Here is a 27,465-nt window from a genome sequence, read left to right as displayed (position 1 = left end):
CGATGAAAAGGAAAAATCCACTACCTCGACACCAATTGTTATAATGTCAAGTCGAACACATATATTTCAAAACGACACAACACTATATTTCAAAGCGACACAACACATACAAGTCACAGAGCAAGTTGACAAGCAAGATATGTGAACACGGTAACATTCGAATGAGCACTGAGTCCAAGTCTAGCAGCTGTTGGCTGTTTGGCCGCTTAGGTGGCGCGGCTGCTGCATGGCTGGCAGACAGCGCCGCATGTAGAGGACGCGCGTAATTGCGCGGCGGCACTTTGAATGATCGTCGAGTCACAACAATAAGTGCCCTGTCCAGACAGCAGAATGCAAGTCATGTGAACAGTGACTCCTACAGTCTTGGGTGCAAGCTTTTGCACACTTACTAATGATTCGTGGTTAATGTCAGATATCTGACATCAGATGAGGAACACGCATTCTGTAACATTCTAGTTATTCATCAGGAAATGATAGACATGACACCTTTCAAAACATTGTGATTTGCCACTGCTGTTACTTTTAAATCCAAAACTATTCATCACTTTATGTGCTATAGTAACAACTCACTATAAAGTTGATCAGTTTATCAGTTGATAGACATATAAAAGAGACTTAAAACATTGCAAAAGTGCTCCTACTTTATTTTGCATTGTTGCCTTTGTTTTCATCTTTCCTACCTAATGCATTAAATAATACCAGTCTGTTTGAAATGACATTAAATGATTCAATTACTGGTTGATAATTCCTATATATGGATTCGTGTCAGCCACTTCTAAAACTCATTTGTGCAAGCAGAAATTGCTGTCCAGCAAAAATAAATTCAGTTTAGTTTTAAAGTTTGTCTCGGGCACCTTTCTTTCTTGTTATGTCATAAACTGAGAACAGCTTCAGAAATGCAGTGCTGTAGTTATTTAACTGTGTCTTCTGATAAACGATATGAGAGGGTACTCAGAAAAGCAGAATAACATTGCCGTGAGCAGGGCTTACGTGGTACCCATTTCTGCCACTAGGCATGTATAGTGCAACTCATTGCCAGTTCAGTGCTGCCTGTGTTGTCGACATGTCTTGTTCTGTTCATCTATAGTGATTGTTTTTGCTAGTGCTGTTTTGTTCTTGTTTCATATTTTGTGATGGCAAGTTTTAAGTGAACAATGTGCAGCTTTGAAATTTTGTTTTCTACTTGGTATAAATGCTGCTGAAATGTTTTAATGATTGAAACAGCTTACCAAGATGATGCTATGGGAAAAACTCTAGTTAACAAGTGGTTAGGTCAGTTTAAAAATGGTGACATGTCAGCTGATGACAACCTCATTCTGGGCATCCATCAACTGCGCAAATTGATGAAAATATTGAAAAAATTCAAGAGCTTGTGCTCACAGACAATTGATCAACTGTCAGAGATTAGTGGGCTGTCTTGGAGCTCAGTTCAGTGAACTTTAACAGAATATTTGGGAATGAGGAGGGTTGCTGCCAAGTTTGTTCCTCGGGTTATGACTGACAATCAAAAGGAACGTCGAATTGAAACATGTTGTGCTTTGAAACATCAGCTTGAAACTGATCCAAACTTTCTGTCTAAGGCCATTACTGGTGATGAGTCATGGTGCTGTGGTTATGACACAGAAACAAAGCAACAGTCACGCCAATGGAAGGTTCATCACCCCATTCAAAAAAATGTCAACAAGTCAAATAAAACACCAAAACAATGCTGATTTGCTTTTTTGATGCTAAGGGTATAGTTCATTCGGAGTTTGTTCCCCAAGGTCCGACCATCAATCAAACCTTTTGTTTCGAAGTTTTAAGAAGATTGTGCAGCAGTGTGTGTCAAAAAAGACACGATTTGTGGCATACAGAAGATTGGTTCTTCCACCATGATGATGCACCTGCACACACACACACACACACACACACACACACACACACACACACACACACACACAGCTATCTCAGTTAGTTTTTGGCAAAAAATTGCATGGTTCCACTGCCCCACACACGTTACTCAACTGACCTGGCTCTATGTGACCTTTTCTTATTTCCATGCATGAAAAGGGGTATGAAAGGACACTGATTTGATAACATTGAAATAGTCAAGAAAAAAAAAAAAAAAAACAAGGGAGAACCTGTCAGCCATTTCTGAAGATGACTGTGTTGTTGTTGTTGTTGTTTTTGTTGTTGTTGTTGTGGTCTTCAGTCCTGAGACTGGTTTGATGCAGCTACCCATGCTACCCTATCCTGTACAAGCTTTCTCATCTCCCGGTACCTACTGCAACCTACATCCTTCTGAATCTGTTTAGTGTATTCATCTCTATGATTTTTACCCTCCACGCTTCCCTTCAATACTAAATTGGTGATCCCTTGATGCCTCAGAACATGTCCTACCAACCGATCCCTTCTTCTAGTCGAGCTGTGCCACAAATTTCTCTTCTCCCCAATCCTATTTCTCTTTTCAAGAAACACTTTCCTTGCCATTGCCAGTCTACATTTTATATCCTCTCTACCTTGACCATCATCAGTTATTTTGCTCCTCAAAGAGCAAAACTCCTTTACTACTTTAAGTGTCTCATTTCCTAATCTAATTCCCTAAGCATCACCCAACTTAATTCGACTACATTCCATTATCCTCATTTTGCTTTTGTTGATGTTCATCTTATATCCTCTTTTCAAGACACTATCCATTCCGTTCAACTGCTCTTCCAAGTCCTTTGCTGTCTCTGACAGAATTACAATGTCATCGGCGAACCTCAAAGTTTTTATTTCTTTTCCATGGATTTTAATACCTACTCCGAATTTTTCTTTTGTTTCCTTCACTGCTTGCTCAATATACAGATTGAATAACATCGAGCAAAGGCTACAACCCTATCGCACTCCCTTCCCAAACACTGCTTCCCTTTCATGTCCCTCGACTCTTATAACTGCTATCTGGTTTCTGTACAAATAGTAAATAGCCTTTCGCTCCCTGTATTTTACCCCTGCCACCTTCAGAATTTGAAAGAGAGTATTCCAGTCAACATTGTCAAAAGTTTTCTCTAAGTCTACAAATGCTAGAAACGTAGGTTTGCCCTTCCTTAATCTAACTTCTAAGATAAGTCTTAGGGTCAGTATTGCCTCACGTGTTCTAACATTTCTGCAGAATCCCAACTGATCTTTCCCAAGGTATCTACCAGTTTTTCCATTCATCTGTAAAGAATTTGTGTTAGTATTTTGCAGCTGTAACTTATTAAGCTAATAGCTCGATAATATTCACACCTGTCAGCACCTGCTTTCTTAGGGATTGGAATTATTATATTCTTCTTGAAGTCTGAGGGTATTTTGCCAGTCTCATACATCTTTCTCACCTGCTTCATTTACTGCATTTTTATATTTTCTCCTTTCATCAATTAAATTCAATATTTCTTCTGTTACTCAAGGATTTCTACTAGCCCTCGTCTTTTTACCTACTTGATCCTCTGCTGCCTTCGCTATTTCATCCCTCAAAGCTACCCATTCTTCTTCTACTGTATTTCATTCATGTCAATTGTTCCCTTATATTCTCCCTGAAACTCTGTATAACATCTGTTTCTTTTAGTTTATCCAGGTCCCATCTCCTTAAATTCCCACCTTTCTGCAATTTCTTCAGTTTTAATCTACATGTCATAACCAACAGATTGTGGTCAGAGTCCATATCTGCCCCTGGAAATGTCTTACAATTTAAAACCTGGTTTCTAAATCTCTGTCCTACCGTTATGTAAGCTATCTGAAACCTGCTATTTCTTAGCCCCAATCCATATTCACCTACTACGTTTCCTTCTCTCCGTTTTCCTACTACTGAATTCCAGTCACCTATGACTATTAAATTTTCCTCTCCCTTTACTATCTGAATAATTTCCTTTATTTCATCATACATTTCTTCAATTTCTTCGTCATCTGCAGAGCTAGTTGGCATATAAACTTGTACTACTGCAGTAGCCATGGGCTTTGTGTCTATCTTGGCCACAATAATGCTTTCACTATGTTGTTTGTAGTAGCTTACCTGCACTCCTTTTTTTATTCATTATTAAACCTACTCCTGCATTACCCCTATTTGATTTTGTATTTGTAATCCTGTATTCGCCTGACCAAAAATCTTGTTCCTCCTGCCACCGGACTTCACTAATTCCCACTATATCTAACTTTAACCTATCCATTTCCCTTTTTAAATTTTCTACCCTACCTGCTCACACCATCATCATTTAACCATACAGTAAAGCTGCATGACTACAAAAAAATATTTCGAACAGTGGAAGCACTGGTGGGACAAATGTATTAGTTGTAATGGAGAGTATTTTAAGGGTATAGATTATTTTGTAAAAAATTTGAAAATATATAGTTTTTTTCTTTTTTTTAACCCCATCATAAGTGGCTGGGAAAAGATAAGAAGATATTTGGCCAAGAGATGCAAAATACTTGTGTTTATCCTTGGCCCAATTTTCAGACATCTGTTGCGAAAACTATGGAATTATTCATTCCACAAATTGTTTTGATGACTCTATTGTCTCTTTTATCTTTTAAAAAATTACTTGGAAAGTGAAATACATGTTCCTCGGATATGGTAAACTGTTTCATTACAAGCATTTTTGTATATAGTAAATTTTAATAACTGTTTGAATATATTAAATTTGAATAAAATTGTTAGCATATTTATTTTTGATGATTTGAAAAATCTGTAGCACTTAAGTATATTTGTCATTCAGAATTTCCACAAGTTTCCTTGGAAAAGGTACATGTATCACAGAAAATGTAAGTTTTAAGAGTTGCCTCTTGAAATTACAGAAATAATTTTCCAATTATTAATCATCCAGTGTTTCAGAATTGTCCATGTCCGTGTTGTTCGTCTTGTGCAGCATTTTATTCACCTGTCCTCTTGAACTCTTGAAGCTTCTTTGCTGATTGAAAGAAGCACCTGGCTTGAACCTAAACACTCTGTAACTCTTTTCCTGCAAATATTCCCATTGCTGAAAGCCAGCACTGTGTCACATGTAGCAATATTCATGACTATTTATGACACAAAAGATTGCATTCCTGTTCCTTGGTTTGCTCTGACCCCCCACCCACCTTTAAAGCTCGCTCATCTCCATCACTTACATAATAAATTATTTTCTGCTGACTGTCTTTAAATTATGTGTAATTTATTATTGCTGTAAAATTACAAAGAGGCAGCGTGGCTCACCAGTCCATACGTTCAGGAGGTGAAATTCGTTTCACTGGTGATATACACTTGTGAAAGTGGAAAAAAGAATCCTAGCTTCCAAAACATAAGTCCTTTATCCAGAAGAGGAGAGGGATAGGTTGGGGAAGGATAGAATGTAGGGTGAGGTCCCTCAAACGTCAAGATGATAGAGATCCTCCTGTTATGACAACAAGTGCAGACAAAGATCTTTTGATTTAATTTAGTGTTTCTTTTTTTCTCTCATTCAGAAAAAAGAGATATATTGTATTAAATTGTGGACTTACTATTACAGATCCAGTAAAACAACAGAGTGGAACAGAAATTTGTTGTCAGCTCTTCTCTCACATGTCGGTGAACAGTGCACCAGCTCGAGTGTTGGCACTAAGGCAGCTGGTTGAAGAGTCTCTTTTTAGTACTAAATACGCATATCTCTTTGGAGCTCCATTAGAATCTGGCTGCCCAGTGCAGGAAGATATTAGTTTATTGGATGAACACCACAAACAGGTATATCATTGTAGTAGTTGTTTATTGTTAGTAACTATATGTTCTGTCATATTTTACATTAAAGGTTAAGTCCAGTGAATTTCAAATGAAAATAGAAATGTTCATTTCTGGTGCATCTTTCCACAAAAATGTTTAATCTTCCTAATTCCGTGGATAAGTCATAGGCCTATTGTGTCTCAAAGGCTACCTTTCCATCAAACACTGAATTTTGTAAAAACTGCAGTATGAAGAAGAATTTTTGTTGCTGCAATGAACTTTGTACCAAATATTGGATATGTGAAAATACATATATGATTAGGATTGCAGAACTGTGTAAGATCTCTGTCTCTAAGAATTTGGAGCCTCTAAACATTGTGACATAAAAGCTAAGATGGCATAGATGTTTCGCTAAGGAATTTACTTTCACATAATGTCTATGCGGCATCAACTGTTGACAGCCTGTGATGAAGAATTTATCAGTCAAGCATAGCCACCACATGATAAATTAATAAGAAGGCCATGGTTATAATGATGCCTGTATCTTGAAGAGGATGTGCTGATTCAGTAACTAACTTGGTCATGCTCCAGTTCAAAGAAGCATGTGTTGTTACCTCACAGTTCAAGGGTTAAAAGTGATCACAAAAAATACCTTCACAGGAAACTGCTACAATACAAGGAAATACCATCCTCACAAAAACTTGCAGGGACAACTGGAATAACTGGGAAATTTGTTAAAAACTCAAGAAATTTTTCATCCTGGAGAAAACTGGGAAAAAGCCAGCACTTTTTTTTAGAATTCCAGCTATTTTTTAGAATTTCAGGAATTTTTTGTTGTCTTGGTTTTTGGTTAAATTTTTGTAATTTCAACTGATAAGAACTGATCCCCTAACAAAGAATTTTACTTTAGCCTGCTACTGTGCAATAATACTGCAGCAGTAGAAAATAGATGAGAGAAGAACACTAATGTAAAACTTAAGTTGCAAAGAAATTGCACCATTTACAACAACGAAATACAGAGAGTTCACCAACAGCAAAATGTGTCAATGGATTTCGGACAAAGACTAGGCAGTACTTCGTAACAGCTGCGTTTGATAAGCATGGCATCACAACTGTTTTTCTAACAGGTTGCAGGAAAAATATTGCAAATGGTGGTTTGAGAAACATTACTTTCAAAGTAAATTTCCTTTTGCGTAAGATGAATTATGTTACATGTGAGAATGTGTGATGAAATTCTTAAATCAAAGAGTGTTTGGATGTCATTCAGAACTTAATACTTTGAGGACCAACTACTTAGAAAAATTTTGGGCCCAGAAGGCAAGACATTTATGCCATCATTCAATATTTTACTGGCATGTTTGTGTTTTATATATATTAAAGGGTAATAAACGCAAAAAAAGAAAAAAAATGTGAATACTATGCATACATGAATTTAAACAATGATCTTTTCCTTCATGTGTATTCGCTCTGCTTAACAGTGATGTTGCTGTTGACTGATTACATCATGTGTCCTTGTTGTTGTGGTCTTCAGTCCTGAGACTGGTTTGATGCAGCTCTCCATGCTACTCTATCCTGTGCAAGCTTCTTCATCTCCTATTACCTACTGCAGCCTACATCCTTCGGAATCTGCTTAATGTATTCATCTCGTAGTCTCCCTCTTCGATTTTTACCCTCCACGCTGCCCTCCAATTCATGTGTCCTATGTTCTGGTGGGGAGGCTTGCGTGTCTCAGCGATACAGATAGCCGTATCGTAGGTGCAACCACAACGGAGGGGTATCTGTTGAGAGGCCAGACAAACGTATGGTTCCTGAAGAGGGGCAGCAGCATTTTCAGTAGTTGCAGGGGCAACAGTCTGGATGATTGACTGATCTGGCCTTGTAACAATAACCAAAACGGCCTTGCTGTGCTGGTACTGCGAAAGGCTGAAAGCAAGGGGAAACTACGGCCGTAATTTTTCCCGAGGGCATGCAGCATTACTGTATGATTAAATGATGATAGCGTCCTCTTGGGTAAAATATTCCGGAGGTAAAATAGTCCCCCATTCGGATCTCCGGGCGGGGACTACTCAAGAGGATGTCGTTATCAGGAGAAAGAAAACTGGCTTTCTACGGATCGGAGCGTGGAATGTCAGATCCCTTAATCGGGCAGGTAAGTTAGACAATTTAAAAAGGAAAATGGATAGGGTAAAGTTAGATATAATGGGAATTAGTGAAGTTCGGTGGCAGGAGGAACAAGACTACTGATCAGGTGACTGCAGGGTTATAAACACAAAATCAAATATGGGTAATTCAGGAGTAAGTTTAATAATGAATAGGAAAATAGGAATGCGGGTAAGCTACTACAAACAGCATAGTGGACGCATTATTGTGGCCAAGGTAGATGCGAAGCCCACACCTACTACAGTAGTACAAGTTTATATGTCAACTAGCTCTGCAGATCACGAAGAAATTGAAGTAATGTATGATGAAATAAAAAAAATTATTCAGATAGTGAAAGGTGACGAAAATTTAATAGTCATGGGTGACTGGAATTCGGTAGTGGGAAAAACGAGAGGAGGAAATTTAGTAGGTGAATATGGATTGGGGGTACGAAATAAAAGAGAAAGCCACCTGGTAGAATTTTGCACACAGCACAACTTAATCATAGCTAACACTTGGTTCAAGAATCATAAAAGAAGGCTGTATACATGGAAGAAGCCTGGAGATACTGACAGGTTTCAGATAGATTATATAATGATAAGACAGAGATTTAGGAACCAGGTTTTAAATTGTAAGACATTTCCAGGGGCAGATGTGGACTCTGACCACAATCTATTGGTTATGACCTGTAGGTTAAAACTGAAGAAACTGCAAAAAGGTGGGAATTTAAGGAGATGGGACCTGGATAAACTAAAAACAGATGTTGTACAGAGTTTCAGGGAGAACATAAGGGAGCAATTGACAGGAATGGGGGAAAGAAATACAGTAGAAGAAGAATGGGTAGCTTTGAGGGATGAAATAGCGAAGGCAGCAGAGGATCAAGTAGGTAAAAAGACGAGGGCTAGTAGAAATCCTTGAGTAACAGAAGAAATATTGAATTTAATTGATGAAAGGAGAAAATATAAAAATGCAGTAAATGAAGCAGGCAAAAAGGAATACAAACGTCTCAAAAATGAGATCGACCGGAACTGCAAAATGGCTAAGCAGGCATGGCTAGAGGAGAAATGAAAGGATGTAGAGGCTTATCTCACTAGGGGTAAGATAGATACTGCCTACAGAAAAATTAAAGAGACCTTTATAGATAAGATAACCACTTGTATGAACATCAAGAGCTCAGATGGAAACCCAGTTCTAAGCAAAGAAGGGAAAGCAGAAAGGTGGAAGGAGTATATAGAGGGTCTATACAAGGGTGATGTACTTGAGGGCAATATTATGGAAATGGAAGAGGATGTAGATGAAGATGAAATGGGAGATATGATACTGCGTGAAGAGTTTGATGGAGCACTGAAAGACCTGAGTCGAAACAAGGCCCTCGGAGTAGACAACATTCCATTGGAACTACTGACGGCCTTAGGAGACCCAGTCCTGACAAAACTCTACCATCTGGTGAGCAAGATGTATGAGACTGGCAAAATACCCTCAGACTTCAAGAAGAATATAATAATTCCAATCCCTAAGAAAGCAGGTGCTGACAGGTGTGAATATTATCGAGCTATTAGCTTAATAAGTTACAGCTGCAAAATACTAACACAAATTCTTTACAGATGAATGGAAAAACTGGTAGAGACCTTGGGAAAGATCAGTTGGTATTCTGCAGAAATGTTAGAACACGTGAGGCAATACTGACCCTACGACTTATCTTAGAAGTTAGATTAAGGAAGGGCATACCTACGTGTCTAGCATTTGTAGAGTTAGAGAAAGCTTTTGACAATGTTGACTGGAATACTCTCTTTCAAATTCTGAAGGTGACAGGGGTAAAATACAGGGAGCGAAAGGCTATTTACAATTTGTATAAAAACCAGATGGCAGTTATTAGAGTCAAGGGACATGAAAAGGAGGCAGTGGTTGGGAAGGGAGTGAGACAGGGTTGTAGCCTTTGCTCGATGTTATTCAATCTGTATATTGAGCAAGCAGTCAAGGAAACAAAAGAAAAATTCAAAGTAGGTATTAAAATCCATGGAGAAGAAATAAAAGTTTTGAGGTTCACCGATGAGATCGTAATTCTGTCAGAGAATGTAGTCGAAGTAAGTCGGGTGGTGCTGAGAGAATTAGATTAGGAAATGAGACACTTAAAGTAGTAAAGGAGTTTTGCTATTTGGGAAGCAAAATAACTGATGATGCTCGAAGTAGAGAGGATATAAAATGTAGACTGGCAATGGCAATCCAAAGAGTATCGACAAACAATAATGCCACACAACGTAACATTGTTATGAATGCAGAGCTTTGTTTCGTGTTCACTTCTTCTCCTCCGTTTATCTCAGGAAAACTGCAAGCTATCATCTAGAAATGGGCAGAACAAAATTAAAATTACTTGGAAACAAGGAAAGCTGAATGTGTGGCATTGATTAAGGAGTACAGACCCCCCTTCTTTTCAGGGAAATGATTCCCTACCTTCCAGTGCCAAAATCATATAGAACTGATCAAGAACTAGTAAAGAATATGATTAGTAGTCATAAAAGTTAAACATCTCACTATCTAACTTAAAAACAGAAAAGAAAAAGGAGTGTTGCTTTTGTTGCCATTAAATAAACATTGTGTGTCATCTTACATGGTGCAAACCTTTCGACATATTCCTAATTGAGTGACTGGCTTGTCTGTTTCATTGATTTTGTATTCAAGTACCTTTTCAATTAGCCTATAAGGCTGAGAGTATCTCTGTACATACCTTTCCACCAGAAAAAAATATTTGAAGGGACTTGTCAAAAAACCAATTTTTTAAATTTTTGTCTTAAAAAATTCTCTGTAGTTTTCTGAATGAGAAAAAGTTCACTTCCAGGAAAGTGGACCACAATTAGAGGCATTTAAAAGTGGCTGCACACACCACAATGTCCCCATGGCACACAGTCAGCTCTGTTAAAAATAACATTTTGCTCTCAATTGTTTAGTTTCGTGACTTTTTAGTCCCTTAAGTTGAGTAACCTGCAAAAACCTTTACAATTTCTTATCTTTTGTCTGTACAGAGAGTTTAGTAATCGTTTGCTGTTGTTTTGGCACGAATATTTTGTTCACAGTGAAGTAATTGTGTGCGTGAGTTTCTTATAGTGCACCTGAGTTTGTTATTCCACTTGAAAGGTCTCAAGATGAGACCTACAACCATAAACATTCTTTGCCATTCACTGTAATGAGAGTTATAAAACCTAAATATAGGGGTATTAGTGACACAAGATTATTAGAGAAATGTTTATATAGTAGGACTAAAAATTCAAATGAAAATTTCAACAATTGTATATGGGAATGGATACCAAAAACTGTTCTAATAGTAATAAATACTTTGAAAATAGGTGTGCTAGATGCTGTTCTATGTTTCAATGTTGGTGCAGTGTCAAGGCTTAATGTTATGGAACCGATTGGAGTGCCTGATGGGCTAAATATGGGTAGAGCTCTAATAGCCATTGACCGAAGGAGACTCTTCAAAGTAAAAAATCAGTGTTGGAAGCCACCAAAGAAGCAAGTATAAGAAGTATGAACAAGAGAAGAGAGGGAGAACAACACAGGAAACAAGATGAATAAGGACCTGGGGATGCATTAGTGCCATACAAGTTTAATAGAAAAAGCAAGTTTTAAGTTGAACTTGAATTTCCGAAAGTTAAAGTATTTCATGTTCTTGTACACTTTGGCTAAAAACTATTAAAGATAGAGAGCTGAAATTTTGAATAGTGTCTTAAAACCTGCTTAACTAAAAAGTAGACTACTCTCATGACTTACATTTGAAAATAAAATGCTTTTTTGAAGAAAAACCCTGAACTAATATCCAAAATTTTTGATATCGTCATCAGGATTTCCTCCCTGTGAGCCCGGTAGAAACTTTATAAACAACAAGCCTCCATTGGTTTCTGTCCTGGTATAGCTTTTCCCTCTCCACTACATCCCATGTTACTCCTCTCCTCTTGAGATCTTCCTTAATGTGGTCTGTCCATCTCTTTCGAAGCTGCCCAACTGGTCTTCTTCTTGGTACCTCCATTTTCAAATACTGGCAGGGAGTTCGAGTCAGGTGCATTCATTTCACATGATCGAACCACTTCAATCTCAAAGCACTCATCGTCTTCTCTGTAGTCAGTGTCATCTGCAGGTCTTTCCTTACATAATCGTTCCTGACGCTCTCTCTCTCTCTTAGTTTTTTGTAGAGCTGGCCTAAGGAAGCTCATTTCACATGTTTGTATTTGACTCTCTTCTCTCTTATTTATGACACAGGCCTCTAGACTATAAATCATGATTGGCAGGATATAAATTTTATACGTGGTCTGTTTGGCTCTTTTAGGGACTTTCTTGTCCCAGATTAGATTTCATACTTAGTGGAAGAAGCTTTTGTTATTCTGTTTAAGACTTCTAGTTTGGAACTTCCATTGTGTGATAAAATGCTACCCAGATAATTGATGCTTTTCACACATTCAACCTTCTCCCCCTCCAGCATGATATGACATGGTGTAGGTGTCTTGCTCATCTTCATTGCCACTGTCTTGTTATTACTCACAGTTAACTTGAACTTTTTTTAAATTTTGTGTTCAGTAATCTAGTCTCCTCTGAAACTCCATTTCCGCCTCTCCCCAAATGGCGATGTCAGCAGCAAAAACAAATGCGTTGAGATCTTCATTTTCTTCTTCCTTGATTTCTTTCATGATTGTGTACATAAGTGTAATGAAGAGTAAAGGGGAGAGCGAACTGCCTTGCTGAATACCTCTCTTTGTCTTAAAGCATTTTGATCTTCCACCTCCTACTTGTCCACTGCCTTCACAACCATCATACAGCATCTGGACCTTTTTAATTAATGAATCAGGAACACTATGTTTCGTCAAGCATTCCCATATTTTATCTCTTGGTACACTGTCATATGCTTTTTCCATATCCACAAATACTACTATCAAGTCCTTTCCTTTTTTCCCAAATCTTCTCCATTAACTGACAAAGGGAGAAAATGAGATCTATTGTTCCCCTATTACTTCTGAACCCATGCTGTTGTTCCTATAATTGGTGTTCTAGAATATTCCGCAATCTTTTTTCTATGAACTTTTCCATTATCTTCAGGCAGTGTGATAAAAGTGTGATTCCTCAGTAGTTGGTGCATTTCTTTGTACTACCTTTCTTGAACAATGGTATTATAATTTTTGATAATCATACCTTTAAAGATAATAGTGTAAAGAACTTACAGAAAAAATCTTCTTCTTTGTTTGTATTTTGAGTAATGTGTACCTATGATGTACATAAATAATTAGCAAGGTTTATTTCGTTGCAACAAAAAAAAAATACAATAAAAAAAGTGTAAGAGCTAAACCTATGGTACATACATAAAAATGCTGCCAAAAGATGTCTTAAAAGATGGTAAGCATTACATGGGCTTACAAATCTTATTCTTTGAGTTACACTGTTCAAAAAACACATTTTTTCAGTGTTTCCCCTGGTATTCATGGACTAGTGCCCTTAAATTGATCACTGGGAATCAAACTTGGGGCCTTGGTGTTACTAGCAGAAAGTGTCAGGCGCACTGGAAGAGAGATACTTTGACAGATGAGGAAACTAAAAAAATTTGTTTGCAGACATTCAAACAAACATTTGGCAATATCATCTGCGAATGAAACAGAGGATAACAAATCAACTGCTGTGAAATACAGCAACATCAGTAGAGAAGGTAGTTTTACGGATATTGCCAGTGAGCTTCTTGAGTAAGCAATACTATGCTGTGCTGTTCTATTCTTGTTCTAAGTGTTCACTTCATTCAGGATGTGCAAAACGTGTCGCCTGTGACAGTACTAAAGTGTATGCTATTGCTACCTCCACTCCCTGTTTGTTGGGCATAAATACAACAGTTCTGCCACCCTTGCCAGATAATGAATTTACTTTGGCAGTTAATAACTAAATGAACATTTGGAAGTATTGACTTTCTTCACACACCTGTTTGAACTTATTTCCATATACATTTGATTAACTTGGCATAGTGTATTGTGTTGATAGTACTGTACTCCTGAAACTCTTACTCTCTCTTTTGTAACTGCCTTTTTCTTAAGTGTAATATCCTTTACTGTGTCCATACATACCTGTGCTAAATAATTTTCTCTCTGACCTATGCCTGTGTATTCTACATTTTGTAATATACTGAACTTATTGCTTAACTCAATTTTGTATACCTCTTTCTTATCACTTCCTGCTGGATGGATCTGTTTCTTTCTAGCTTCTTATCTTGAGTACTGCTGAAGTGTGTGGCATCCACTCTGAGCCAATTTAAATAGCATGCTGCTAGATTTTTTAGTGATCATTACAAGAGTGTATTGGAGATGGTCTGTGAATGTTGTGGGAATCCTTGAAAGAAAGAAGACAATGTTCTTGCAAAATGCTGTTAAGGAAGCTTATAGAACATGCTTTTGCAACAGACTGAGGACATATTTATACTACCTCCAGTATGCAGCTTGTACAAAACAAAATAAAGAAGGTTAGGAGCCGTACCCAGATATAGAGGCAGTCATGTTTCCCTTGCTCTGTAACTGAAAAAGGAAAGGGAATACTAGCAGTGGTACCTAATTCCTCCACCATGTACTGTTTAATGTCTTGCAGAGCATGTGGGAAGGTGTAAAAGTATTCGTTTTTACTCTGCATTTTACAAGTCTTCGATCACTTGAAATTCTGAAGTGATGTAAGATTATTATATATGTATAGTTTATTTATTTTTTAATACAATATAATCACTTTTTGTTCTTGCCAATTCTGCATTTAATTTTTTTCTTAAATAATAATTTGCAAGGATAAACATGCTGTTCTTATAGGCATATTAACTCATCAAAGTGGTTTCTACGTCCCCATCAGAATTCAATGGCTTCAACAATTTGTGTGGAATACTTTTTGTTTACTTTTAAAACAAGTCTTGCTGTTCTGTCCAAAACTCCTTCAGTGTTTGTAATATTGTTTCAAATTTTCATGTTCACAATAAATTGTGCACCTGGAATTCCTCCTTGCTATATTTCAGTGTAGTAAAACATGGCCTGTATTTTCAGTTATGTTAGATCATCTTTTAAGCCACACTTCCGGTAACCATGTTATATGTAATTTTGTTTAGTTTAACTCCAACTCCACTAGCCTATCTTTAGATCCTCGACTGCTACCTCCTGAAACCTGTGAAGTTTATCTAAGAAATTGTAATTCAGTTTTGTGTGTGTGTGTGTGTGTGTGTGTGTGTGTGTGTGTGTGTGTGTGTGTGTGTGTGTGTCTTTTCAGACTTGAATTTTATGTTGAAATTCTTTTATTATTTGTTGCAATCAGTAGTAGTAAAATTTCTTCTGTTAACAGGGCACAACAGCACTTGTGGTACAACGTCGATCATCCTTATTTCACACCAACAACCAGACGAAAGCACAGCCAGATCCAGACGCCTGTCTTTCACCAGATGTAGTAGCCAATAATACTTGCTTGCTAATTGAGGTCATCAAAGCATGCTGTGCAAACCCAAATGGTAATACTAACTTAGTGTGCATATATTTCATATCATTACTTCATTTCCTTATTTTAATTTATTATTCTGTGTTGTCCTCCTCTACTCATCTTTCATAGCTTCTACTGATACTACTAGCGGCCCTTTAAATCATATTTTGTACTGCCCAATTATTTCTGTGCCACTCTATGATCAATTGACATCTTGCAATATCTGATAAATTTACTTCCTGCAATAAGTTTTCCAGAATTTTAACCTTATTTTGTTGTTAATGCTGTTTATAATCATTCCTCTTCATTACCTCTTTTTCCTGCTAAGGTAGTGCATGTGATGGTCTTATTGTGTGCATGTGATGGTCTTATTGTTCTGTTGATCACCGTTGGCTCTTGTCCTCATATTTACCCTCCTTCTCTCGTTCTTTTACACTAAGGATTTCATAGGGAGGATAAGGGTGGCTTCAATTTGATAAATATGATTTATTGATACCTTTTGTACATTGAGCAAATATAAAATGAGCATTCAAAACATAGAAACTAGTGTAGACGGAATGTACATTGCAACATGCATAACCCAGCAGACATCAGATTGCACTTGGGCAACTAAATATTTCCACGTACCATTTTACACCTGTTTATCTTTCCACAAGAACAGTTTGTAGTTTCTATTTTTTCTGAAGTGCTCATTTCCTGACATAGTTCTTTATGGTGATTCATTGCAGATATTCATACACTTAGCTGATGAAGTATGTACATGCCTCTAGCATGTACATGTTGGGTTACTGTCAGTGCAGACACTCACACCCTGTGAGAATGTACTTAGGTTCTTGGCTTCAGGAGTTAAGCTGACAATGGAGAGGAATAAACACACACCTCAGAACTTCTCCATTGAGAATTTGCTCTTCAGCATATTCTAGATGCCTGCCACCTAGCTGTCTTCAACTTGGAGTAATTGCTCCCATTGTTATCTATCAGCTTTTCATTTTCACACTACCTCGAGATAACTACTACCACTCTCCTGTATTTATTTATTTTTTTCTTTTTTGGCCTCTGCTTTACAATTTGCAGAAGGCTGTGTCATTTCCCAGTGCTGCTTCTCAGTTGCTTTCTTTTTATTCCTTTTTGTCTTTTGGTATCCATTTTTTTGTAATCTGTGGTAATATTCTTACCCTGTTCTTTTCTTCTGTGATTTGAAAATTAAATTCCCTCCAGGATCATGGGGGATTTTCACTTCTTAATATTGGAATAGTATGTGGATTCAGTTTGATGATAACATTTATGAACTAATTCCTCTCCAAACAAAGACAATTAGTTTCAGTTGTTATTCCTTAATTATAGGATATAATGTAATTGGAGTGACTTTCGCTTTGTACATTACATTGTAGCATTGAAGGAAAGAAAGAAATTAAAGAATATCTTTTTTCATTTCTTATTGTGTCATGGTTCTTTACAGCAGTTGGTAAAAATGATATGTTTGTTCACAGTTGCCAAAGCCCAGGATGGCAATCAACTGCCTGTGCATCATCCTATTTCTCTAGAAGCTGTAACCAGCATCGCCCTGTTGCTTGTAGAACTAATATCGCCTGATGTAATGTACAACGGTTTGCCGTGGCCAGAGGAGGACTTTTGTAAAGTGACAGTGGAACGTGATCTACACATCCGGCGTGTTTTTGAAGAGCGACCTTTGGCGTGGGTGCTTGCCCGCTTCACTGCACAGCACCGACCAGCATTGTGCTACTGCTCTGTGTTACTTCGTGCGTTAACAGCCACACTGCTTTCTCAGTGGAGTGGGAGTGGAGGGACGGAGGTACGACGACCTGCGATTATCGCAACTACAGTACGCCTACTTGAACTGATGTCATTAGGTCAGCTTCTTCCACCACCACTGTCTGCTTTAGGTGACGTTGTGACACGTGTCCGCTCCCATGAGGTAATCAGAATTACAGTACATCTCTTATTGGACATTAAAACTAAATATAAAAATTTGTTATTAATTCTTTAACCACGAAGAGAGAGTTTTCTTTTTGCATTTTGTTTATTTCATCCTGTGAATTATTTTTGTACAATTTTATGTCTTAAATTTATCAATCTTGTAAAGAAGTTCATAATACATTACTTTATAGAACACTAATTGTTGTAAAAGAACAACTGATCATAACAAACTTTGATCACCCATTATCGTATAACAACTTTCTTATGTACTGTGTTGGTGGTTCAAACTTCAGCACACAAAACAGAATTTTAGATTATTTCCCGAGCTAGAAGGAATGACAGTCATGCATAGATCATGTAATACTTGTAAATTACTGGAATGAATTTAGGACATGTGAACTGCATATCTGGCATATGCGGTGTATGTTCAAAAATATTTATATTTGGCAAAGTTGGAGTGCACGGTTTCTAGTGGAATTTATCACAGTCCATATTTTGAGAAAGTATTTTGCTGAAAGACTGTGTGTCATGCCATGATAATTGATGCTACTTTGAAGTATTGTTCAACTTACAAAGCAACTTGCTTCTGTGTTCCATGGTTCAATCACAATTTTCCTGTGCCTGCTGTTAAAAAAAAAAAAAAAAATCGAGAAGAAATGGTACCAATGCAGTTGTCTACTGAAGAGACCAATTTCCAAAAGTATACCCTGAATTGTGTAACTGAATCACTTGTACTGTTTCCAGCGTTATGCTTCACTATTTATAGTGTTGCAGATTGCTGGTTGTTGTGTTTTACAGAGCAGGCGTATCTCCAGTGCCCACATTCAACGCTAATTGTCATTTTCTTGATGCTCATTCTCCACCAGAAGGTTATCAAAGCCTGTTCATTGATGGTAATGAATATTTTGTAAATATGACTTGGTCGTCAGTGCCCATATTGATGAAAAGAAGTAAAACAGATTTGATAAAGCAGTACACACACACACACACACACACACACACACACACACACACACACACACACTGCTGTATAACTATCTTTAAATATTGTAAATAAAAACTGAATCTTTGTCAAAACTTACGATAAAAGGAAAGTGGTACAACAGACAAAAGTCAAAACTGTTAACACTGATTCAGTGACAGGTTCATGATGGATTATTAAAAAGGATGAACGTGCCATTTGGAGACATACAGCTGATCAAACGGTGTGGGTAGGTAACTGGTTAACACACAAAACCCTAAAATTTGTCACAAATTCATAACATCATTTCAAAAAGTTGAGATCATGATATTATCAAGACAAATTACAACCTCATTTTAAAAGTAAGATATTCTCAATTAAATTATGACGCTACCACTCTGCAGAGAAGATAGTCATTTGTCAAAAGATGTGGTCCAATTCTTCAACTTGTTAACGTGACCTCTTTCCATCTGAGCGACTAGAGTTACATCTGATAGGATCTTGTAGTTGTTTTCACTTGTATAACTTGTTGTTTAGTATTTCCGGCTGAACTGTGAGTTAGTAGCATGCAATAGAATAGGACACTGTATTACAGAACATTTCTTAGTGGCTTGTCTGGCTTCTTTGTCAGCTTTCTCATTCCTGTGGATTCCCGTATGAAGCAACATTCAGCAAAACAATACTTCCTTATCTTCTCATGCTAATAAGACTAGGTTGCCTCACTATTGTGAAACTTCCCCCCCCCCCCCCCCCCCTCCCCCGCCCCCCCTCTCTTTATACATTTTATATATACCCTGAACAGTACGTGGGCAGTCTAGGAATATGAAGAGGTATTTGTTTCACTCAGTGACTGAATAGCTTCTCCATATCCCCAACACTTGTTATAGGGCTTTCAAATCATCTTGTGTTGTTAAAGAAAGCTATGTGTGGCACTTTTCATTCATTTTAATAGCTGTGATTTATGGTGTGTGTTGTTCTGGATAGATGAGCAGATAGCTCTGAGGAACAGTGCTTTACTAGACATGGTCTTATTTTAGGTGGCATGCCTATCCCTGTCACAAATCTTTAGAATGATATACCAGTCAGTTATAAGGAGATCCACAGTTTAATCTGAACTCCAAAACTGCTGTGCAACCTGGCATTTTTCACTTATGCAAATCATTGCCAGAGATGAAAGAACTAAGAAGTAGCAGCGGAAAAAAAAAAAAAAAAAAAATGTGAATCAGCTGAGGTTTGAACCCGAAAACCTGGAACCTTTGGATTTGTAGTTGTGACACTTACCCACACAAAATGTCTGTACAAACACTGAGCCAGTTTCATAATTTTTTGTTAGAAATGTTATGCATGTTGCTTGTAACAGTGGCTGTCACAAAAATATGTATGTAGTCCTTAATACTGCAATGCTTTTCCTCCCAGGTTGTACAATTATTGCGAGACTGTGTGTGGAACTACATGCGTGACCAGGTGCCGTCTCCTGCTCTTTTCACCCAAGATAGCACTGGACTTATGTGGAGGGATCCTACACTTTCTACACCAGGTCCTCAGTATACCAGCACACTGAGATTCATAATACAGAGCAATATAGAACAGCTTGGGAGCCTCCATGCTCAGTTGTTCCACACCACATCACAAGAAGAATAACAATAACGTGAAAAAATATATGTTGGTGCCTTCACTCCTCAATTTTGTAAAATGTTGTATATTTTGTACTTATCTACTGTGTAGACAAAATGTTTTGTACTTGCATACTATACTATTCCATGTGTAGATAACTGGAAGTGTACTATAGGTATTCATAATATTTTGCTTACTTTTAATATATTTTCAACAATGTTATTTGTTTCTTTTAAAAATTCTTTGACCTGTCCTTATCTTTCAAAAGAATGCAGCATTTACAGAGGTTGGACAACATGCAAAAACTTTACCCGTAACACACAGTCATTGCATTTTGTTTCCCCCTGTACTGTATAATCTCTCTGTAAGTATCATCAGTTGCCAGTGTGTCAGTTTATGTTGTGATTTATTTATTGAACACACAAACTTCCAATGAAGGAGAATGATCAGTAACTGATGCCTATTTGACCTAATGTGCGTGGCAGTAGAGTTCTTGGTAGATCTTCATCTGCAATAAAAGTAGTGGATGAAAAGAGTGACGGCTTTCATGACTGGATGACATAGCTGCTGATAAACCTTTTGGAGTATAAGGCTGTGGTCCACAGAACTCGCCTGTTCCTAACTTTTCATCCAGATTTGTGCTGGACATGTTCAGAGGCGTTAGTTCTTTGTTGAGTCTTGCTGACTGAGAGGTTCGGCATCTGAGAATGACATATATACTGTAGAAAAAGGGGCATGGCTAAAGAAACATAAAAGTCTTTGCCAACTAAGGTAAATAGAGAAATCGGCTGTATCAGAGCATGATCTTCAGCCAGAAAGTCACGAAGTGAAGTTTTCTGAAACAAAAATTTTATCTATGATCACAAGCTATTATATACAGCTACAAGCCATTAAAATATGTAAAGATAGAAGAGACCATGAAGCTTAGCAACATATGGGCAGTAGCTCTGCAGAATCGTTAAACAGTTTATCTGTGACAAGATGACAGTCAATAGTTAAGTTCTTTCTTTGACAAAGATCATCTCTGCTTATCACATGTAACTTTGACCACACCCCTTTTTCTACAGTATATATGTTACTCTCAGATGCCTGACCCATCAGCTGGCAAGACTCAGTGGAGGAGAAGCACCACTGAAGATGTCCAATGCAGTTCTGTTCAAAAGATTAGGAACTTGAGAGTTTTGTGAACTGCAACCTTATACCTCCAGCAGCAGTGGAGGAAAAACCAAATTCACAGATAAAAATAAGATGGCTAGTAGATCATTTGTGAAATTAGTAAATTTCTGCTGAACATAGTGCCTATGACAACAGTTTAACAGAAAACTGCATAAACTATTGCTACACATCTTGCAAATGAAGTGAAAGCTCTGAAAAGGCTTCAACAGCCCAAGGAGCAAACAGACCTGCTCTACCTAGTAACGTAAACATATAGCGTATTTACTCGAATCTAAGCCGCACTTGTTTTCTGGTTTTTGTAATCCAAAAAAACCTCCTCCGGCTTAGAATCGAGTGCAAAGTAAGCAGAAGTTCTGTAAAATGTTGGTAGGTGCGGCCACAATTAACTTATGCTGTCGAATAACTGTAGTGCTACACAGGCATGCTTTGCAGGCACAAAGATAAATAATGGCACCAAAACCTCTGCATCAGTAAATAAATTAAAAAAAAAGGTGGAAGACAAGCTTTTTTCTCCACCCCGAGTTTTGACCACTGCATTTTCATACATTATCCAACAAAGCAAATACAAATTCCGTATTGTTCATCATCGAATGTAGCAGCCTTTCAATGTACTATGAAAATCCGACTGCCAAGACTATTTGGGATGTTGGTTAATATGGCCAACTCTACGTTCTGAATTTTTTCCTACCTGTGACGAGAGATGGTTGCTAATAGTAACTTTTATGAATTGTGAATCACATGCAGTATTATTTTCACCATAAGATTAATACGAATATAAACATTTTGCCACGTACTCTTTCGTGTTTGCTGCTATCTCATTTAAATCCTGTCTGCCTAATAAACTAGAGTGAGATAACAGCAAACGCGGAAGAATATACGTAATTACATATCATGGCATGTTTATATTCGTATTATTGTTACGCCGAATAGTAATACGCTCAGAAATGAAGCACGGCAACTGACTAGATTTTTAAATCTAAGATGACTCTAATTTCTGTGCAGAATTTAATGTACTATAGAGGCATCTGCAAGATTTTCAAATGGGGAAAAATTTTCGCTAAACTCTCCTTCAAAACATCTATCACACGCAGTCTATTATTTGGTTCTTGTTGATCATTATCAAAGAAAGTAGCAGTGTAAGTAACAACAAATAGCAGTCTCTTGCCATTGTTTCACTAATGAGACGATTCCTCACCTTTTTTGTAAGCGGCGGTAGCGCGCACATAATCGAGTAATCACGCGAGCGGTGACAGTTCGTAAACACTCATTATCAGAATGCGACAAACAATGCATGACACAGTACAATAATGCATTTTCAGCTTAGAGTGATGTAAACACCTATAACAAAGAGAACGGCACTTATCAAAACAAAGAAAAATAAGCAATCAATTCAAACCAGATGAAGCACGTGAAAAAGTAAGGGTACCCGAATAAATATGGACGGAGCACCTGACGCATAGCAATGGCTACCTGGTAAAGCTTAACTACTAAGCTTACTACTCAAACCAAACTACTGTAGCTGTATCGTCATTCATTCAACCTAAATTGTGTCTCATATTACAATGGACCAACTTTGTTTCGATTTTGAGGTGCGGCCTAAAACTTTTATCTCCCCTTGAATTTCGAGTCTCAAATTTCAGGTGCGGATTAGATTCGGGAAATTTTTTTATCCTCGGCTTGGATTCGAGTAAATACGGTACTGTGATCCAGTGTTCTGTGCTGCTGGATGTATTAACGTATGGGAAATGTGAATAGTAATCCCACAATCCCTCTGAAAACAAAGGTAACTTAAGCCATTTTAGATGCTCCTTCAGTACCCCAGTCATTTTTTTCAGCAGGATATTTATAAAGGCTCCATTCACATGGCTCAAAATACCTAGGTTTATTTTGAAGAACTGAGGATAAAGCAGCAGGATTTCCTTGTGTTCATAATTGACAGTTTCTAATATTATCAAGCCATTTATTACAGACTTATTGGGGGCAAAACAATTAAGGACCAGGAATTCTCTATCAAAATCTTTCAAAGAATTGGAACATACATACAAAGGAATGGCAGACATTGACAATCATTCTGTTGAGAGGCAAGGCATTACAGGCCATTTCAAGTGGCAAATGTGTCTCTATCGTACATTAAATGGGTGTTCATAGTATTTTGTGCATATTCAAGTATTAGACTATCAGGATTTTATGGTTGTAAATATCAGCAATTATATTTCTACTAAAGTACATAAACAACTGTCATCATAATATCATGTAAAGCAACTTACTCAAAATAAAAGATTTAAGACACTAACTATTAAAAAAAACTGTTGGTACCTATCTGGAGTGACAGCTGAAAATTAGTGCCAGGACTAGGAATCAAACCTGGAATGGCTGCACTTTGTAATATTACCTCACCATTAGACTAACTGAGTGCACCTCTTGGCTTGACACAAATTCTCATTCTGAATTGGCTATTTTCTTCTAAATGCCAAACACATACTCGCATTGGTTCTCTTGTCTGCTTGTTCGGTGAGAAAATGACACACACAACGTCTGACATGAGAGAAGAGGAACATCTGCTTCATATTTGTGTGCATATCAGAGAAGTTCACTTAGTAATTATCATCGCCAAATTAAAATTCTTTTGAGTCCTCGAACAACAGCATTTGTTCCATTTACTGCTCAAATATATCCACATGTAATTTTCTGAGACACACTTTTGTCTTCTGGCCAGTCTTAAGAACAAAGCTGTGGTAAACTGCTCGTCCACTGCCCTTGAGTCGACTGATTTTGATAAAATTTGTCACAGTGTAAGAGCCACAGAGCATTGTTGAAAAACAGTCGTGTGATAATACATTGCAACAAGTAGTTCCTTAGTAATCTTAGCCTATTGTTTCTTTTATGTCATAACATGTTTCATTCACTTTAGTTCTGGTATACGACAAAGTCTTGAAAGGTTCGGAATTAATAAAACATGGATACTACTGTAAAAAAAAAAACTGATTCTGACAAAAATAAAACTTGCTGCACCCAATCCTCAAACATAAGTAAAAGAATGATAGTTACTCATTCAAAACAGGAAAATAATCTATCCAGTGTGGTATTGTAATTAGTTAGAACTAAGGAACAGAAACACAAGAGAATATTCTACAAAAGAACTTCTGCAGTAACAGATTGATGCTATCTTTATAATCAAACTGTTGCACTGTGTTAATGATGCTGATAAATAGGATTTCATTTATCTACCTTGTCTTAATTTGCATCATGTCCTTTTGTTTTATTTTTGTGGAGTAACTCTGACATTAACACTAGATATGATTTTGCCTCCAGCACCAGTACAGCTTCATAAGTACACTATATCTGCCTTAAGTTAGTCAGGCAAGTAGATTCCAGATAATTTAAACTATTGTTAGTAATCCTAGAGGAAGTCTTCTGATCTGTAAACTGGAAAAAGGAGTACTAATGCATATTAGTGCAATACATCTGAAACACCATCAATTACCTGACTGCATTCTGCTGCTTGCCTCCAGTGCAGTTTAGGGATGGCAAAAACCAACCAGTTAATACTTATACCAATATTTTAGTTCTGAATAACCAGCATCTTTTGTCATTTTTTTCCTAATAACAGGGCGAAAAAACCAGCATAAGAATTTTCCATAGCAGCAGCGCTAATATTTTTGGTGTTCAAATAAGACTTTCATTACAAATAAATAATGTTTATTTGTAAGAATCCATTTCTTTGAAGTATTGGGTTATTACAAAAAATGGGGAAAGCAATCAATGCAGGGCCATTCCGTGCCAAGTGGTATAATATCAAGAAATGTTCCCACAAGACCATAATGGATTTTGATGAAATTTTGGATGAACATTCACACATGTTCTCAGTGAACACAAGTAAAGCTTCAGTTTCAGAAATTCAATACTTGCAGAGATATAGTCACTTGTTTGAAACCGTAGCACAGCTTCCAATAGCGATCCTTGAATTTTCAGCAACTTTGAGATGAGATATCTCTGTAAGTATTTGCATGAAAGAAACAAAACTTGGCCATCTTATACAACTTTTAGATCTCTTTAAATTAAAATATTAAGAAAAGAATTTCTGAGCAATTTCCATACAGATAATTTGAAGTAAAGTTGGGCGAAAAAATAGCTGTTTTTAAAAAAATTCGAACTTTAGTTTTTTATATCTCCAAAAGTAATTGTGGGATGTGCATGAACCTTTGCACACCATAATTCACCAACACAAGGTCTTAGAATATAAAATTTCATTCTCCTATTGCTTTACATTATTTCACAAATCTAAGGTGAAGTTGACGATTTTTCAAAAAGTGCTAAAAATGGGTATTTTTAGTCAAATTTTTTAAAAAAGTGTTTTCTCCAAACTCTTCTAAACTATGGTCATTAGAAAGAGCATATTCTAAACTATCTAGAAAAGTGGATTTGGTTTTAAAATGCAAGCATATAAGGCCCTAAAAAGTAGAATCATCAAAGAGGCGCACTGGAAGTTTGAACACATTTTTCTGGCACTCAAATTATACCTGAAACCTTTTATTATGCCTAATAAATTTTAATTAGTGCCTTGAATAATTGAAATAAAAAGATCTGGTAAATAGCCAATGAGACTGTCAGAAAAAATTGAAAACTATGTGAAGTAGCCCTTCTGCTTTTATCGTAAGTGTTCATCTGCATAAAACTCTTCTCATTTGTAAAAAAAGAGAGAGAGAGATCATTAAGAATTCAATGAATAATAGCTTCATATTTTTTGTACTTCTCAAAATTGTAAATATTTACAAGTGGAAAAAGAAGACCTAATTTTTGGATTGAATTGTATAAAACATTTTTCCAATAAAGAATCGATTTGCTTGAATCATGCATCAAGTGATGTAAATTTTCCAATCAATATTGCTGAGATTTTAATACCTAAGTGTTGTAACCTGTGAAATTTTGTCTTAAAGTTATTAGGGAAGCATGTGATATTGGTTGGTTAAACATCTAAGAGATTTAATTTTGTATTTAATCACACTTAAATGTAGCCTACTAGCTTGGTAAATACGTAACCACTAGTTTCACAGAGAAAATTCTCAAGACTCACTGTTTATAGAAAATATAATGGCAACAATTACTTTAACAATCAGATTGTTTCATTACTGTGAGCCTTGTTTGAACAAACAGTATTTCAGTGACGTGTTTGCAGCATAGTGAGTGGGTTCTCTTGACTGAGTGGCTTGTTAAGTGATTCGTAAGACCATCAAAGTTTGTAATCTAATTTACAAAAAATTGCTTTGATTGTGTCTTTTATAGCATATATCTCTTATTAAGATTTTTTCATTGGTATTATACATTGTGTATAATTTCATTCAGTAGCAATTTGTCTGAAATTTAAGCAGATTATAATTTGCACTTAGAGGCCAAATACATTATGTAGTTACTGATTGGAGATGGATGCAGAAGGGAACAGCATACCTTCCTGCTCAATTGGGCAAGGAGATAGCGGAACGAAGTGTCATGTCACTTTCTTTGCCAAAAAAGCTGCTTTAAAATGGTTTGTGGATTTTAGTGACGAGGAAAAAGAGTTGTTGGTTCGACATTCTGAAGCAAAGCTGGACAATACCTCTCAAGTTTGCCTACACCATGAAGCCCTGTTATTGACACAATATGAGAGGTTACAAAAAAATGCTTCAATCGCTTTGGGAAGGTGAATCATAATGTTAAGGCAGGGATTCGCACTCTTGATATTGAAACAGCTAATAAGGCTTCTGATATGTCGAAGAAGCAGCTTGTTAATAACATAAAGCCAGGTCAGAAAATTTGTCCAGCTTGCAGGACTACCTTAAATAAACAATTGGACAAAGCTTTATCAGCCTCATCACCAAATTCTGATGAGGACTTTACACCAAAAGAAGATTTAAATAGTAACTTATTGTCTATCGGTATTTCAGCCCTGAAGAGAACAGTAAGCTACGGAGATAAGCCCCAATATGTGAAGAAGAAAATTCAAAAGACTCAAAATGTGATTAAAAACAGAATTGTAAATGCAATGGGAGTAAACTGACAAATTGAAGATGCTAGTGAAATTAAGGAATGTGGAAACTGTGCCGACTATGCACATTTGCTGACTGAACAGAAAGCCAAGATGCAGAATGCAATTCATAAAGAACAGATGCAAATTTTAACTTTGGCACCTGTAAGTTGGACAGTCAGACAAACAGCAGCTCAGTTCGGAGTGTTCGGAAGAATGGTGAAGAATGCTTGGAAGCTTAAGTCAGAGAAGGGCATTCTGGCAGTTCCCGAAAATAGGCAAAGTAGGAAATTACCAGCAGAAGTTGCTAGTGGAGTGCGAAATTTTTTTGAAGATGATGAGTATAGTAAGGTGTGCCGTGGAAAAAAAAAATAGTATTTCAGTTAGACTTTTAGATAGAAAGACATACATGCAGAAAAGATTGTTACTTTGCAATTTACAGGAAATGTATGTTATCTATAAGAATATAAATGGTCCAGAAATAGGGTTCTCAAAGTTTTGTGAACT

At 36.9% G+C, this 27,465-nt stretch overlaps 1 protein-coding gene across 5 annotated transcripts in view; it reads left to right on the top strand.

Moving 5' to 3' along the window:
- The window catches only part of LOC126354987 (integrator complex subunit 5), a 118,608-nt gene extending 98,605 nt beyond the window's left edge, over positions 1-20,003 (top strand). For all 5 annotated transcript variants that reach the window (XM_050005083.1, XM_050005081.1, XM_050005085.1 and 2 more), the window contains 4 exons: positions 5,478-5,689; positions 15,137-15,299; positions 16,759-17,204; positions 19,584-20,003. In XM_050005083.1, the coding sequence (XP_049861040.1) occupies positions 5,478-5,689; positions 15,137-15,299; positions 16,759-17,204; positions 19,584-19,808 (1,046 nt within the window). In that variant the 3' untranslated portion in view covers positions 19,809-20,003. The remainder of the gene's footprint in view (positions 1-5,477; positions 5,690-15,136; positions 15,300-16,758; positions 17,205-19,583) is intronic.
- The last annotated feature ends 7,462 nt before the right edge of the window (positions 20,004-27,465 follow it).

Source organism: Schistocerca gregaria, chromosome 3 (genome assembly GCF_023897955.1).
Source record: "Schistocerca gregaria isolate iqSchGreg1 chromosome 3, iqSchGreg1.2, whole genome shotgun sequence".
In the NCBI taxonomy this organism is placed as follows: domain Eukaryota; kingdom Metazoa; phylum Arthropoda; class Insecta; order Orthoptera; family Acrididae; genus Schistocerca; species Schistocerca gregaria.
This window is presented reverse-complemented; position numbering and strand designations above follow the sequence as displayed.